Source organism: Grampus griseus, assembly GCF_964374135.1.
Source record: "Grampus griseus genome assembly, chromosome: 10".
Taxonomy (NCBI): Eukaryota; Metazoa; Chordata; class Mammalia; order Artiodactyla; family Delphinidae; genus Grampus; species Grampus griseus.
The window spans coordinates 103,928,797-103,944,767 of record NC_139004.1 but is presented as its reverse complement, the minus strand read 5'-3'; the positions used below and the strand labels follow the sequence as shown (position 1 = coordinate 103,944,767).

General features: G+C 60.7%; 1 protein-coding gene across 1 annotated transcript in view; it reads right to left on the bottom strand.

Annotated features, from left to right (window-relative positions):
* UROC1 (urocanate hydratase 1) overlaps positions 1 to 14,136 on the bottom strand; it is a 31,529-nt gene extending 17,393 nt beyond the window's left edge. Inside the window, exons 1-9 of the mRNA XM_082663026.1 lie at positions 13,994 to 14,136; positions 7,758 to 7,888; positions 6,992 to 7,085; positions 6,133 to 6,192; positions 5,719 to 5,847; positions 5,550 to 5,611; positions 2,234 to 2,300; positions 2,008 to 2,151; positions 935 to 1,023 (exon numbers count right to left, since the gene is read on the bottom strand). Of these exons, the coding sequence (XP_082519152.1) occupies positions 935 to 1,023; positions 2,008 to 2,151; positions 2,234 to 2,300; positions 5,550 to 5,611; positions 5,719 to 5,847; positions 6,133 to 6,192; positions 6,992 to 7,085; positions 7,758 to 7,888; positions 13,994 to 14,119 (902 nt within the window). The 5' untranslated portion in view covers positions 14,120 to 14,136. The remainder of the gene's footprint in view (positions 1 to 934; positions 1,024 to 2,007; positions 2,152 to 2,233; positions 2,301 to 5,549; positions 5,612 to 5,718; positions 5,848 to 6,132; positions 6,193 to 6,991; positions 7,086 to 7,757; positions 7,889 to 13,993) is intronic.
* Between the last annotated feature and the right edge of the window lie 1,835 nt (positions 14,137 to 15,971).

Below are 15,971 nucleotides of genomic sequence, written 5' to 3'. Positions count from 1 at the left end.
CTGATGTGGACTGTGTGTGTGTTCATGCGTGTGACCGCAGAATTAAGGACCCAAACTGTGTGTGACGAGAGGGAGCCGGCATATGGAAGAGGGATACTTAGAGATGACAGAAATGTCACAGTGCTTGAAAGTGTGTGTGAGCATGCGAGTGTGTACGTGCGGGTGTGCGAGTGGGCACGTGTGCTCCAGGTGCACCCACAGGATTGGGGCCAGATCAGGTGAGACCCTTCATGCCACACTAGGAGGTTGGAACTTCTCCTGTGATTAATGGAGAGTTTTCTGCCAGTTTTCAAAGATCTATGTCCAAAAAGTACCCAGTCTTGGTAATGGGAATATTTCTCACACTCTGTGTGTCTTTGAACATTTTTACATAAGCCCCCTGAAGACCTTGGGCGAGTCTAATTGCAGCGGGTGGAGCCCCCTGTGCAGAGGCGAACTCCCCACATGGGGCTCAGTTCTGCAGAGCAAATTCGTTGAGAGGATGCTTCAAAAAGGGCACCTGATCAGCGGCCCCCAGGGCAGCCCTGCCCCGCCCCACTGAGATAGCTGAGGAGACAGCACGCAGCGGGGAGGGGCCCAGCGCCACAGGACCAGCCGTGGCCCCCTTGGGGAGGAGGACGGGCCTTGCAGAACCCAACGGGATCCTGTTGAGGGAAGCTCCACCTCCCAGGGGTTGAGCAGATCCAAGCAGCACCTACTGTGTGCCAGGCTCTGGGCTGGGCACTGAGGCACCATGGGGAGAAACGCAAGACATGCTCTTTGCAAAACTGTGGCCAAGCGCTGGGGTCACCGAGAAAACTACTGAAGTCTGTTAGACCACAGGTATGGGCACCACGGATGCACACGGGCTTCCCCCACGCTCGCGGAAGGGACCAGCGAGAAGCAGAAATTTAGAAGGTCCCAGCCCGGTCTCCCCCCGAGCCGGACACTGTACCTGAGTCTTTCAATGCAGCGGTCCAAGCTGTCGGTCACTTCCATCAGCCAGCCTTGCCTGTGGCGTTTCATGAGGGCCGCCCCATCCACCTGGGACCACGAGGCACGGGTGTAGATCACCCCCTTTCCCAACAGAGCCAGGCAGACCCTACAAGCTGCTGTCAGTACTGACTCCCCCTCCTGCCTCGCATCAGCAAACCTGGATTTCGCTTAGGGTGACGCTATGCTCGGCCCCAGGGGATGAATCACATCCTACCTAATCACAACTGCCCTCCCACCGCTTCCAGCCTCCCTGGTGGATGAGAACGCCCGTTTGATCCCATACTGACTGCTGAAGTAAAAGAAGCAGTTTCTAAGGCGTTATTTTCCTGCTAAAATGGAGTCAGCCACAGCCGGCACTTCCCCTGTGCCCTGCCTTGGATGTAGATGTGATGGCTGGGGCTGGGCAGCCACTGTGTGTGCACAAGGAAGCCCAAGAGAAGCTGGAGATGTTGACCCTGACGTGGAGCTGCTGAGCCAACGCCAGCCCTGCTGGCTATGTGAGAAAAGTAAAACCCTCTGTGTCAGCTGCTCTCGTCGGGTTTTCCATCACCTGCAGCCAGGTGGGCTCCTAACAAGTACACCTGTGCGTGTCACAGGCTTACTGTCAGCCAAGTGCGGATCCCACGGGCGCGTGCCCCCATGCTTTCCTCCCGGCTGCCCCTTCTCTTCCGCTCCCTGCCCCTCTTCCTGCCGGAGGAACTCAGAGCCAGAGGGAAGGTTCCTGCGCTCTCCCCGGCTCTCCCCCACCGACCGACCGACCGCTCTGTCCAATATGGGGGAGCCTGGCTCACTTATTCACAGGCTGTACTCCAGGGCCCCAGGGCAAGGGAAGCCAGGCCTCAGGGGGGCAGTTTCACGGCAGAGTGGAGGCAGGCACTGGCCCTGGCAGGTGACGGGCACTTGGAAGGCAGGGGCGTTCGCTGCCCTGGGGACCCAGGCTGGGAGGCTTGGGGGGTGAGGGCGAGAAAAGAGGGGGCAGGCGGGGGTGGGGGGCTCTGGAGGGGGGGCAGGGAGGCGCTCCCGCCAGCTCACCTCTGCAATCACGCCGACGCAGCCCACGATGACGGCGGCTTTGGCCTGAGCCCCACTCATTCCGCCGAGCCCGGAGGTGACAAAGACCTTCCCGGCCAGGTCCTGGACGCCCAGGTACCGCCGCCCGGCATTCAGCACGGTGAGCTGCAGGGCGAGGACTCGGGTTCACGATCCACGCCAGCTTGTCCACCCCCAGGCCCGTGGGCGGGCGTGGCCCGTCTCTCACCACTGTGCCGTGGACGATGCCCTGGGGACCAATGTAGCAGTAACTGCCCGCTGTCATCTGGCCGTACCTGCCCAGAGGGGGAAGCGGGGTGAGCCGGTGCCTGGCGCCCCACTTCACAGGGCCTGAAACACACTGTCATCACCCCAAGTGCAGCACTACCTTCTCCTTCAGAGACAAAAGAAAGCTATAGAAAAGGCCACAGCCCCCCGTTTCTGGTCCCCCTCAGACCTTTCACAGACAGGCTTCATTCTCTTAAAAACTGTAGTCAAATCACCGGGGAATACTTAGCCACGTGGACAAGAGCTGACGTGACCCGGCACCTCCAGGTGAGGACGAGTCACCACGCCTTCCTGTGGTGGCCAAACCTGGGGGAGCTGAGCCGCTCCTGCAGGAGGAGACCCGGGGCCGGGGGAACACAGAGCGGAAAGGGCCGCGGCCTCCCGACAACACCCCGAATCCGGACAGTCTGCGGGATTCTGGTCCCGGGATGTGCAGACGCCCTCACCGGGGCCGGGGAGGGGAGCTCTGCCACCCGTCAGGGGACACCTGAGACTCGCGTGCGGCACGCAGGGCAGAGGCCAGCAAGCGGCGTTAGTGTGGTGTGGGCGACCATTGCTATTTGCATAAATGGCCTTGTTCTGTAGGCACTGTTTCTGGGTCTGTGTTTCCCCCAGACACAAGGCCTGTACGGGCCTTTGCACGTCAGCACCCGCAGACCTTCCGTGGCTCCACAGTCAACCCCATCAGAGGGCACAGGATGTCCCCTCTCCCTGTCGGTCAGCCGGGTGGCTCGGCTGGGCCACAGGACAAGGCCGCAGTAAGCGACCTCCCTGGCCCTGCCGTGCCCTCCAGGGTAGAATCCAGGAACGGGGTGCCAGGGCACCGTGCAAACATTTAAAACACTAATAGACAGCGTCACACTCCAGAGGGACTCCCCAGCAGGGCACAGGCACTCCTGTTTGCATCCTGTGACACTTATCCAGCAGTTGAGTTTTTGGCAACGTGATGGGAAATTTGGCTGTTGCCGTAGGTTTACTCTTCCCTGAGGACCACTGAGGTCAGGAGACCCTCGAGGCTGCTGTCCCCCAGCCACTTTCTGGACCTTCTCTCCTCTGGGTCAGGGTGGATCCTGATTCTCGCAGATCTGAACGCCAAGCCTGTCCCATAACTGGGACAAAGCACTGGACCATGTAGAACCTCTGCTTCCTCCTCCAAAAAATGGGGAGTCATGACCTGTGCCTTGCGTGTTTGTGTGACTATGACAGGGTGTAAGGGAATCGTGCTGATATGATAGACATCTACCAGGGAGGCAGGTGAAAGCATCAGACCCCGCCGCAGGGCGTGCTCCCGGGTGGCCGCCACCCATGGCGCCTTTACAGATAGGATCCGAGCTCCCAGGTGGCCCAGGGACACGCGGCAGGGCTGGGAAGCGATTCGGAGGCCTTCTGATTCCATCCCTTGTCGCACCTGATCCACTGCTGCTGCTCCTGCAGTTCACTCTTGGGGGTAAGATCATGGGGTCAGAGTTGTCTCCATCTGGGGCTTTGACCGCAGTCACTGGATGTGGCCCTCCCGCACCCCAGCCTTGCCGTACAGACCTTGACACCCCAGCCTGTGGCTGCCTGTTCCCCCACGTACCCCCACCACGGAGGGGACCAGTTCCACTTTTGTCAGCCTGCTGGTGAAAAGGTTTGCCCTGGTCAGCGGTTCTCAGATTCCTTATCCAGGCAACCCCTTCCCACCTCTGTGGTGATTTGCATCTTCTCTTTGGTCAACTGCTCGCGGCGCCTGGGGTCAGCACTCAGGGGCAGCCAGACCAGGTCTGACTCTGCAGCTCTGCCCCTTTAAACTTCTCTCCTGAGCCCGCAGGACAGCAGCACAGGGGCTGGTCCATGGCCACACACAGGAGGCCGACCAGACACCGACCGTCCTTCTGCTCCCACTGGTACAGAAGAGGTCGTCAGGCCTCATAACAAATAATAGTAACAGCAACTTATTATATAATAACAGTAACTACTTATGACGAAGGACAAAGGTAATTGGGTTTCTGAGCCTCAGTTTCTTCCTCCACAAAATGGGTTAATAAGGGCCCCTAGCTCGGAGGCTTCTGTAAATCCTAGAACAAGTGGCGGCGACCATGATTACAATCATTCATAGGCTCTCAGCCTGAGGCCCAGCGGGGTGGTTAGGACGCCAGCGCCCCGCTCCCAGAGACCCACAAGCACGTGCAGATCAGGGCTGTCCTGTCACATTCTTTACATCCCCAGAACACTGGGAACAACCCAAACCAGGTGGCAAGTGAGCTGAATAAATAACAGCGCAACTGAGCACTGCCGGTGAAACCCAGCAAGTCAGCCCGAATCCCGAGGAGGGGCCAGGTGCGGAGGGCGTGGCCCCTGGCTGTCGGGTCACCCCCGCCGAGCGCCCTTACACACACGGGATGTCGGGCAGGACACAGGAGACGCTGTGAATTGGGGCGTCCGGGCGGGAGGAGGTTCCCTTCTCGCTGTGGCTCCTTCTACAACGTCTGGGGGAACACCTCCCATTGGAGCGTTAATGTGACAGCGCGCTCAGGGGCTGCACAGACACACGCGTCGTCAGAGCTCACAGAACGGAGCACGTGACGTGTGCGTTTGCGCATTCGTGACATGTAAATTTCACTTCAAGACCAAGAAAACTGCGGGGACTTCCCTGGCGGTCCAGTGGCTAAGACTCCATGCTCCCGATGCAGGGGTCCCAGTTGGATCCCTGGTCAGGGAACTAGATCCCACACGCATGCCGCAGCTAAGAAGCCCGCATGCTGCCACTAAGAAAGTCTTCATGCTGCAACTAAAGGTCCCACATGCTGCAACTAAGACCCAACACAGCCAAATAAATAAATAAACATTAAAAAAAGAAAAAAAATGATGGACAAATACTGAATTCCAGGCAACAATATTTACAGCTTACTCTGAGACGCATCAAAAAAATGATCGTGGGTATAGGGATGCGAAGACAGACAGATAGGAGCTCACGTGAGTTTAGTAGCATATTAATCACAGAATCTTGGTGTTCCCTATTACTCCTGTCCATTTTCTGTATGTTTGAAACCGATAGTAAATTGTTGCAAAAGTAGGATTCAAATTGTAGGTTCACTTGCTCACACCCGTATGAAAACTGTAGGCATAGCTATGAAAACTAGCAGAAAATACGTAAATGCGAAACCGTGCTGTAGAGCTTTGACTGCGAGGGCTTTGCAAAGTTGTAGTTACTGTTGCTGCGTTGCTTCATAATAAGGCCTGGCGAAGGCCGTAACATAAGCTGAAACAGTACTTACATGGTAACCCCCATGGCAAAGAGCTTCTCGTACTCCATCCTGGAGGAGTAGTTGGGAATGACCTGCACAAGAGGGCTGGGCTGAGGGCTGGGGGCAGCGCCATGCCCTTGGGGATGATGGCTTGGCGGGTGTGCGGGCACCTGGCCCTCCCCGCTGCCCTGGGACCCACCATCCCGTTGGTGATGACCAGCCTCGGGGCCCCGGGGCTGCTGGGGAAGAGGCCCAGGGGGTGTCCGCTATACATGACCAGCGTCTGCTCCTCTGTCATCTGGGACAAGTAGGACATGGTCAGCCAGAACTGCGGGGAGAGCGAAACACGGGGGCTCTGTGAGCGGGGGCCCTGTACCAGCCCCAAGCCCCCCCCACCCAGGCCCTAGCCGTCCTGCCCGGAGCCCTCTACCCTCCAGTGGCTCTCCCTCAGGACCTCCAACGTCCCCAGGTAGCCTCCAGGGCTGGGATCTCAGGCATCGGGGAGGCAGAGCCCGAGTCCTGAGCCTGGTCTGTAAGGTGCTTCCAGGCCAGAGGACGTGGGGGAAGAAAGGCCTGGGGTCAGGGCGGGGCCAGGCCACACAGTCCAGCGTACCTGAGCCCAGTTGCTGAACACCTGCCCGTTTCCTCCGTAGGTCACGAGCTCCTGGGGAAACTGGGGAGGACACGATGCTGTCTGAGATGGGGGCCTGGAAGGGAGGCCCCTGCCTGCGCCGGGCTCAGGGGCCAGGTGGCCGATGGCCCCCGAAGGACGAGTGGGGGGCAGGGGAGGAGCCAGAAGGGGCAAGGCCCGGGGACAGTGGCCCACCCGTGACCGGGTAAGTGCTCAGCCTGGGGTGAGCGTCAGAGCTGGGTCTGAGGAAGCTTCCGCCACCACCGGGAGTGGTCACATCCTAGGACCCTTTCACCCTCCAGTAAAATACTCAGGGACCCCCGAAGCCTAACCTTCCTTGAATACGGGTGTCAGAGGTACGGACTGGCGCTCAAGGACGCCGGGAAGGGCACGTGTAGCCACTGAGCACTTGAGCCACAGCCCGTCTGACAAGCTCTAGGGGTAACATACACCCCTGGTTTCAAAGACTCAGTAGGAGAAAAACATTACAGAATATTTACATTGATGGTCACATGTTAAATGATAATAGTTTGCATATATTGGGACAAACTACAGTATTAAATCTGTTTCTTTTCAGTCTGCATGTGGCTATCAGAAAATGTAAAATTACACGTGTGTCTGTTGTACCAACGCTGGTGTCGTGGTGCTGATGCTGCACCGTAGTTACCGCAGATGCAGCCGCTGGGGGCGCCCTGGAGAAGGGGATGGTGTCCTCTCTGCGCGGTCTTCGCGATTTCCCCCAAATCTATCATTATTTCCAAATAAAACGCTCGAGAGCATTTCATGAGCTTCTCCCATTCCGTTCCCACTGCTGCTCCCTGGCCCGTCTCCTGGCCCTTACCTGGGCCACGGCAGGGTCCAGGTTGTTCATGATCATGTGCATGATAGCTGCAGCCGCTCTCGTCCGGCAGGGGTACTGCTCCACTGGGTAGGCCCTGCAAAGGGGGCGCAGCTGCCAGGCCTGACGATGGGCGGGCACAGGCTTCCTTCCTGCTAAAGCTTGGGCCCAGCCTGGGCTGGGCGCAGAGGGGACAGCAAGCCCTGGCATCCCGCAGAAGGCGCCTTGGAACTCCCAGCAGGAGGTGCTTCCAACCGCCCTCCTGCTTTGTGCCGGGCCCCGCCCACCCAGGCCGCCCTCCGTCCCCAGTGGGCAGGCTCCGACTGGGATAAAGCGGACTGCAAAGCAAAGCTGAGGCCCCTCCTGCAGGTGGCCTCGATTCATCCGTCCTTTCCTTCGGGCCATCAGTGCTCCTGGGCACCCGTTCTGCAGTGGGCGCCAGGCCAGCAGCCCCAGACAGGAGCGAGGGCAGGTGGCTCCCGCTTTGCGGGGTCATTCCCGACAGTCTGCGCTTCCGGCATTTCCAAGGACAATGGTGCTCAGAGTGTGATGCCCGGGCAGGGGCAGCATCTCCTGGGGACGGTGAGGAAGGCAGATCCTCCTGCCAGGACCTGGCAGCAGCCCCAAGCCCGGCCCAGGGCAGACGCGTCCATGGGCCTCCTAGTGGGAACAGACTGGACCTCCCCCTCACTGTGTCCTGACCCCCAGCAGGGTCCCTCCAGGGAGCCTCCCACTCTGGGCCCCTGTGAATCTGTGGCCCAGCACTCACTTCATTTCAATGTCGGGGCAGAAGCGGTACATGTAGATGTGCCCATACAGTCGCAGCTCCTGGGCGAACTCGGGGGCCAGCAGCTCCTGGGTGTCCGGGGGGAAGTACCGAAGGGCATTCCTCAGCGCCAGCTGGGGGTGGGGGAAGGGGAGAGGGGTGAGGATGGCGGGGGTGTGGGCTCCAAGATCTCCCCACCTGGATTTGCCTCTGTTCCACTCAGAAACCCAGGGCCCTGTCCGGAGACTGCCTGGTTCTCACCCCGGGCCAGCCTACCGTGATGCCTCCTGCAGGAAGCCTTCCCTGACTGCCCTTCCTGCTTCCCTCGGCAGCCCTCGAGTCCCTCCCTCTTCTTGCTCACCGGGGGACCAGGCTGCTTGACCCAAGGCAAGGACCAGAGAGGGGCTGCCCCCGAGGCCTGTGGCTACAGCGGCAGGTGCAGACTCGGGGGGAGGGCAGGCTGACAAGCCAGGCCCCGAGGCTCTCTGTGCAAGTGCGGAGCAGCACCCAGCGTGGCCGGTAGCCTCGGGCGGCACACAGCTCTGGGAGGCCCGGGGCAGTGCCTGGAGACGGCGACAGGCGCCCAAGAGCAGGAAGAAGCGTCTAAGGCTTCTCATCGCACACCGTGGAGAGCAGCGCGACTCCTGCCCCCGTCAGCCTTCTCCAGACGGCCCTCGTGCTCCTGTCCGGCCCCTTCCCTTCCTGCTGCCCCAGCCCGCGTGCCAGCTGCCTCCCTGGGAGCCCCCTCCTCGAAGCCCCAGTCCAGGCGCCCGTGCTTGGGGGCCCGCCTTGACCGTGCGGTCTTGACTCTCAGCACCTCCACGCTTCCCTCCCACAGGCTCTGCGTCTTCGGACGCTTCACCATTGGCTCCTTGCCTCCCATCAGTCTCGCTGAGCTCAAGCAGGGCCAGGGTCCCGGCGGACCCTTCACAGCGCTCCCCCTCCCACCACCCAGCAGGAGCCTGCGGCTGGGGGCGCGGGGTGACGACCCTGTGTCGGGGCGGACGTCGAGGCCACGCCTTCAACCAGCTGACCCTGGAGAACAAACTGCTCTGGGGGCGTGACGAGGGCCTGGTGTGAATGCATTCATTCGACACACATCCACCGAGGGGGAGGCAGTGTGAGCCTCAGAGAGGACGGGTGGGCAGAGGTGACGGGACAAGAGCCTACGGCCCCGGCCTGGGCCCTGAGGACACCAGCACGTGGGCAGGCAGGGCGCAGGGCCAGCCCGGGAGACAGAGAGCCGGGACCCGGCCAGGAGGACAGCCTGCCCCGTGCACCCTGAGTCCAGCACCGCGCGACAAGGGTGTCACTGGGGGCCTGGGGGCACGTGGGGTGGGAGGAGAGAGGAGGGGGAGGGCGGTTCAGGAGGAAGCCGAGGGCAAGAAGGGCAACGAGGGAAACTCCAGCTCAGGAGTGACGGGGACTTGACAGGGTTCGCACAGCGAGTCCCCCTCTAAGGTCCACGTGGAATAAAACACGTAATCCCTGCTCTCTTGGAAAAATCGAAAGGTGGCTAGAAATACATCCACAGGCGGTGCTCAGACTCCAGCGGACTTGAGAATCACGCAGAGGGTCAGGTGCATCGGAGGGCTGGGCCCGCCCGCAGCGTCTCTGACTCACGTCTCTGACGGGATCCCAGCTGCTGCCGCTGGTCCGGGACCCCCGGGGAGGCACGAGCGAGCCGCGCGCAGCAGCAGGGCGGGAGGGGAAGAGGCCGGCGTGGGGAGGGCATGCTGCAGAAGGCCAGGGACACGGCTTCAAGGGCAGGCAGGGCTAGGCGTGCGCCAGAGCTGAGGAGGGCTGGGCCCTTCAGGGTCATGCCCGTTGCCTCGGCCTGGGCCTCTGGGGTCCAGGTTACACCTCGACGCAGAGGTTGGGTGGTTTTTTCTATCAGTGTACAGCTTCCAATCAGAGCTCGCCAAGGGAAACTGAACATTTACAGAAAAGTTTCAAAAGCAACGTGTCACACACACACGCCCCACGGGACGCGTGACCTTACTACACGGGCCCTAATACATCCTACCCCGAATACTGGTTCCGACCCCCTAAGCCCCCTTCCCAGCTGCTGGGCTATTGCTCCCTGTGGACAATTTCCATCTCAGGATTTGCTGAATTTCTCTTTCTCCCTGAAATTCAGAAAACTAGCCTGGATATGTCTTCACGTGGACTATTGTACGTTGGGGTTTCTTTTGGTTCTTTCAACGATAAACTGTCTTTGTATCTGAAATTTCACATTTCTACTAGTTCAGCAAAGTTGTCTTCTGTTACACTTTTGTTCAATAGCTTTATCTTCTGTGTCTGAATTTACGTAACAGGCCTGCAGTGACTATTTCTTGAGTGAAAAAATTAAAGCAGCAGCTCTGCTGGCCTGGATTCAATACCCCAAGCTCTGAATGGGGGCAGTTCTCGGGGTCAGGACGAGAACATGCAACTCGGACAGGCGTGTGACCTGCCCCCCGGGGGGATGAGGGGCAGCCTCAGCAGAGGAGGCCCCATGAGGACAGGCCAGGTGGAGAGGCGGGACGGTTTCCCAATGAGCTCGGAAAGGCAGGCACAGCTGCCTCCCGGGCCCTGCTGAGCACCGGCTGGACCAGCCCGGGAGGCCACCCGTCTGTTTCTGCATCTCTCGGGGCGCCAGCTTGGCCGTGTTGCTGGAAGGACTAATGAGATAACACGCACGGCCCAGCACACAGTGCAGCGCCGCGCCCTCCTGTTCCTGTAAAGACACCCAAGCCAGAGCCGGGGGCATTTCTTGCTTCTCCCCCTCCCCAGCTTTGCAGCTTCCTTGTTAAAAAGTCTTCAGTTTACTTCAAATGCTGCCAGGAAGAGCCCGTGGGGGCCATACTTGGGGATTCACCCCCGGGGTCAGCTGGCGCTCATGCCGCACTGCTTCCACCTCAGCTCCACGGCAAGTCTGCCCCGGAGGGTCTGCTGTGTAGCACGTGGAATTTCACAGGTGAGATTGTGGCCTGTTAATCACAGAATGCAGTTACCAGTGGGCTCTTACTGGCAAAATCAGAAGCATCTAACGCACATAAACTGGACAGAATTCCAGAGACCTCCATCTCCCCGACCTTGACCTCAAAGGCATAAGAAGCGGACAAGCTCAGTGGCCTGTACCCTTAGGGTCATGGGATTATTTCATAGAAGTCCCGTGTTCAGCCACTGGGCTGGAAAATTCTGGGTGCCTGATGGGATGGGGGACAGAATTATGGCCCCCAACGATGTCCACACCCTATTCCCCGGCAATATGTCATGTTACATGGCGAAAGAGACTTTGCAGATGTGATGACGGAAGGATTTTGAGATATGAGATGACCCTGCCTCTCCAGGTCAGCCCTAGGAATTACGAGCGTCCTTCTGAGAGGAGAGGGAGGCTCAGAGCAAGAAAGAGGGACTTCAATGTGCTGTGCTGCCAGCTTTGAGGACAGAGGATGGGCCCAGGAGCCCGGGAACGCAGGCGCCTCTGGAGGCTGGAAAATGACGCGGCAGGGCTGGTGCTCCAGGAGGCTCTGAGGGGAGAATCCCTGCCCTGTCTCTTCCAGCCAGCACACCTCACCTCTCTGAACGTCAGCCTCCTGTTCTGTAAAAGGAGCAGATGGCCCCCACCTCACAGGGCTGCTCACCCGGCACCTGGCACACATGGGCCACTGGGGGGCCAGCTGCCAGGACGACCGTCTGCACACTCGTGGCCTCCACGCCGGGCCCCTGTCCACCTGCCCCCCTAGGAGCTCTGCACCAGCCCTCGCTCTCTGTGGGCACATGCCAAGCAGCAGCTCACACTCCGGCTCTGAGACCTTCATGGGCTTCTGACACAGGGCACACTGGTGGGCATCCAGGCCCCCCAGTAGTCAGGCTGGGCCTGGCTCTTGAGGTCGGCACCCAGCCTGGGCCTACGCGGGGCCTCGTCCAGCCCAGCCTACTTTGCACAGGCCCGTCTCTGCATCTCCACTCACCGCCTCCTTCTGTCCCAGATGCCTCGCCTCTCAGATCTCCAAGTCTGGGAACCTTGCCTCTGGTGCCAAGACCACCTCCTCCAAGAAGCTTTCCTAGGTTTCTCCTGCCCGCTGAACTCTTAGAGGGTGTTGGTTTGGGCGCTTAGCACATGGTCTTGTTCACTCATTCAACAAACAGCTCTGGCATCACTGAAGACCCAGAAGTGAGCCCCACAGAACCCCACCCTCAAGAAGCTGAGGAGTATGGTCAGCAGTGGTGGGAGGTCTTCAGACGTGGCAGCTCAGGTCCAGCACAGCCCCTGAGGGTGGGGCACGCTTTGGGGAAATATCGGTAAGAGAAGCTGCACGTGGGGGAGCGGGGATGCCGAGGACGTTTCTAACAGGATGTGACGAGACCCTCCCTCTGCACTACAGTCCCACAGGGACTGAAACGCGACAGCCAGACCATCCTCTGCGTTTCAACAGAAATCCACTTAAAGAAGAACGAAGAGTGGAGCATGTCTTTGTTCATCCAAACCACGGGGCAGCTCCAAACGCACCCACAAGGAACAGCCTCAAAAGAAAGCTTCCACTTACGCCTTTAAGAAGGTGGACACACACACCTGTGCGCACATAGAAAGTGTCTGGAAGGAGACACCAAAAGGTTAGGAAACGTTATAATATTTGACTTATCTCTTAAAACTACCTTTAAAAGCTTATGTCAAAATTCAAAGGGACGTTTAAATAAAACAGAAAACCAGCCAGAGGAAAACGTAAAGCCGGCCACAGAGGAAGCCGTCCCTGGGGCTGGGCCTGTCCAGGAGGCGCTCTCGTGTCCTCTCGCAGGTCCCGGCAGGGAGTGGACGCGTGGGTCCTCCAACACCCACCGCTCCTCCGACCTGGATGGAGTCTTACACTTCAGTCCAGCCGGGACCCTGTGGACCGCAGTCCGCCCAGAGCCCGCCCACAGGCTAAGGGCTCAGCCCCACGACGGCCCGCTTCAGACGCCAATTACACGCCCCACTGTCGCCTGTGCTCCCGACCAACCAGCTAGGAATGGGGAGCCCACGCCCCTCCTCAGGTTTAAAAATTCGCCAGAATGGCTCACAGAACTCAGGGGAACACGTTCGCCGGTTCATTACATAACAAAGGATGTGACGAAGGGTACAGGTGAGCAGCAACCCGCGGCGGGGGCGGGGGAAGGGGCAGGCGCCCGCCGCACCTCCACGTGTTCACAAATCCAGACGCTGCCAACCCCGTAGCTGGGGGATCTGGTAGGCGTGGGCATGATGTATCATTAACTCCATTCCTGGCCCCTCTCGGTGACATGCGACCACGGCTTGGTCTCTCTGGTGACCAGCCCCGACCAGGAACCCCGGAGTGGCCTCCTACCGCCCAGGGAATTGCAGCAGAACCCGGGTCAAAGACCAAAGAGCAGCAGGAAGGGGGAGGGGCACAGAGCCATACGCCTCTTTCTCCTTGTCCCCCAGGACCAGCAGGCTGCAGGCTCCCCACGCCTCGGACACCCACACCGAAGATTCAGCCCCTTCCACAGCTCAGACTCCCCAGACCGCATGCCACCCCACTCCAAGGGCCCGCGCCCTTCAGCTGCTCCCATCACCGCCCATCAGGGCGTCCCCTGGGATGCGCAGGCGGCAGAGTCCTCTGGGTCCCCACGCCAAAGGTCGAGGCATTGGCGCCCAGCAGGAAGGTGACCAGGGTGGAAACTCTAAAGTCCGCCTGATCCCCCGGCAGCCCCTCCAGTTTGCACGCCCTGTGCCCCCCCTCCCACGGCCGCCCCGGGAGGGCGGCAGCCTCTGTCCGGGTGGCGGGACTCCTCTTTTAATCTCTGCGCTTACTTGTACTTGCTACTTTCCCCCAGGGTTCCTGAGGTTGTCAAGCCATCCTCAGTAAAGGAAAACAGGAGAAAGCTCTTTTTCGGCCTCATTCCAGCCGCCTGCGCACACCTGTGCGTCATGGCCAGGAGGGGGGCACCTGGTGGCTCAGGCTCCGGAAGCTGGCGCGGGACTTGCAGTCCGGCTCCTGCGCTCACTTCGCCTTCCTGGGCTGGAGGCGGCCACAGGCCCCCGCTTGCTGGCTGGGTGATCGTGAGCCCCAGGGTCCCTCCCCATCAGTAAATGGGGGCCGGACTCCTACCCCCCAGGGCGGCCACTGGGCAAAGAATGAGGGATATCGGGTGTGAAGCAGTCTGGCACACACGGCTCAGAGCAGGACGTGGGCACTGCCCAGCCGCTGCACCCAGAGGGCAAACGGCCCTGCAGGAGGGGGCCCGGCTCTTACCTGCTCCTCAGCGGGGCTGAGGCCGGGGGTCCTGACCGGGGCGTGGGGCAGCCCGGCCCGGCGTCCCCGGTTCTCTGGGAGAGGCCGCAAGGGCAGGCCGGAGCACAGCGCCTGGAGGCTGGACATGTCTGGCAGACGCGAGGCGGAGGCCCACTCTGCGGGGGCCGCGGAGGGACCGGGCAGTCGAGGTCCGGTTGGGCGGGGTCCTCTGGCCCCAGGCCCACCCCCTCCAGCCCCTCATTGGCCCCCGGGCCTCCGGAAGGAGCCGTGCGCAGGTCGGAGGTCGGAGGGTCACGGCCCCAGGCTGGCGCCCGCAGCGTTGACCTGGGGGCGGTGTCCTGGGACAGGCAGGCTCCGTGCCAGGGACGCCTGGGTGAGGGTTCCTTTGTCCTTTTAGTGGGGTGCTGGCCCTGAGGGGCGTGTCTTCCAGGACACAGCATGGGGAGCGCTCTCGTGTTCGGGTTTGTCTCATGGGGAAGTTACACCAGGCAGGCGACGTGGGGTCTGTGTCTTGATGATGGGGGGCCCGTGACACTGGCCCGGCACAGTGTGGTGCCCTCGTATCCCTCCTCCCTGCCCCCTGGGTGACAGGGGTGGCGGGAGCCCGGCCAGCGGCAGCTACACCCTCCTCAGCCCCCACTGGGGTGCGGGCCGCCCCACTCCTTCCCAGGCTCTCAGCGAGCCCCGTCCCACGAGCGCCCCTGTGGGAAGGTGCTGCTTCTTCGCTCCGCACTCCGGGTGGGGTGGCTGAGGCCCAGGGGCCGCTAGAATCCCGGGGGCCCCGGGGAGGCAGCACACCTGGCTGTGGACCCAGCTCAGCTGCGGGCCGGCCCTGCGGCCTCACGCAAGGGGTGGGAGGCACGCAGCCACCAGGTGGGTGCCCGGCGTGGGGCCTGCACTTGGCATGAGAGCAGGACGGCTGACGCCTCCGGAGGGTTACTCCTCGGAGCACCGCACGTCACCCGGGGCACCCTGTGCCCTCACCGGCCTGCGGGGCCCACTGTCCCGTTTCATAGGTGTGGAAACTGCCCAAGGCCACACAGCTAGTCCTGGTGGAGCTGGGATCTGGGCCCCTGGAGCCGAGGGGTCTGGATCCAGCCGCCCCTCGGCCTCCCAGATCTCCGGCCGGGCAGCGAGCGTACTCTTGTGTCCAGGTGGCGGGGAGGCTGCCTCGTAGGGTGAGCAGGAGACACGCACGCAGGCTCGCAGCCGTCCATCCAACGCTCTCTCCGACACCAGGGACCGGGCAGTGTCCTGGCCCGGCACCGCTACAGGCACTGGGGACAGGCCCCTGCCTGGGCCTGCAGGTCACGCAGCTGTGACCGCCAGCAGCCGGTACCTGCACCTCCCGCTCAGAGGGGGGTTGGAAGGGCTGGAGAATCGCCAGCCCCCTCCTCATCTGCTGGGGAGCAGCTCTCCGCCAGCAACAGCGGTGGGCAAATACCCCAGCGCCCTCGCCGCGGCAGGGCATGGGTGGAGGCAGCAGCTCTGGGGAGCCCCTGGCAGGAGTGGGCTGAGCTGCCCGGCGGGTATCCCCATCCCATGCTCCCAACGGACAGGCTGTACCGAGATCTCCACTCAGGATTTGCTCCTGGGCAAGGCCTCGAGAAGCCACAAATCTAACACTTTTTGTGAAATCTCACTTTTAAATGTTGGCAACCAATTAAAAACATTTTCCGCTGTCCTGAACCGAAGCAGGGACTGTATCCGTGTCCTGGTTGTGACCTCGGGCTACAGACAGCAGGACGCTACCACGGGGGAACAGGGCACCCGGGTCTCTCTTACTGTTTCTTACAACTGCACGTGACTCTACAAGGATCCCCAAATAAACAGTTTAAGTTTTAAACACCCTAAAAGCTATTTAAAACCACTGGGATCTCACAGATGTTAAATATGGCAGACAGGTAAGTGGAACCTGGCTATACCACTCACGAGCTGTAGGTCCTTGGGTCAGTTCCTTAGCCTCTCTGTGCCTCAG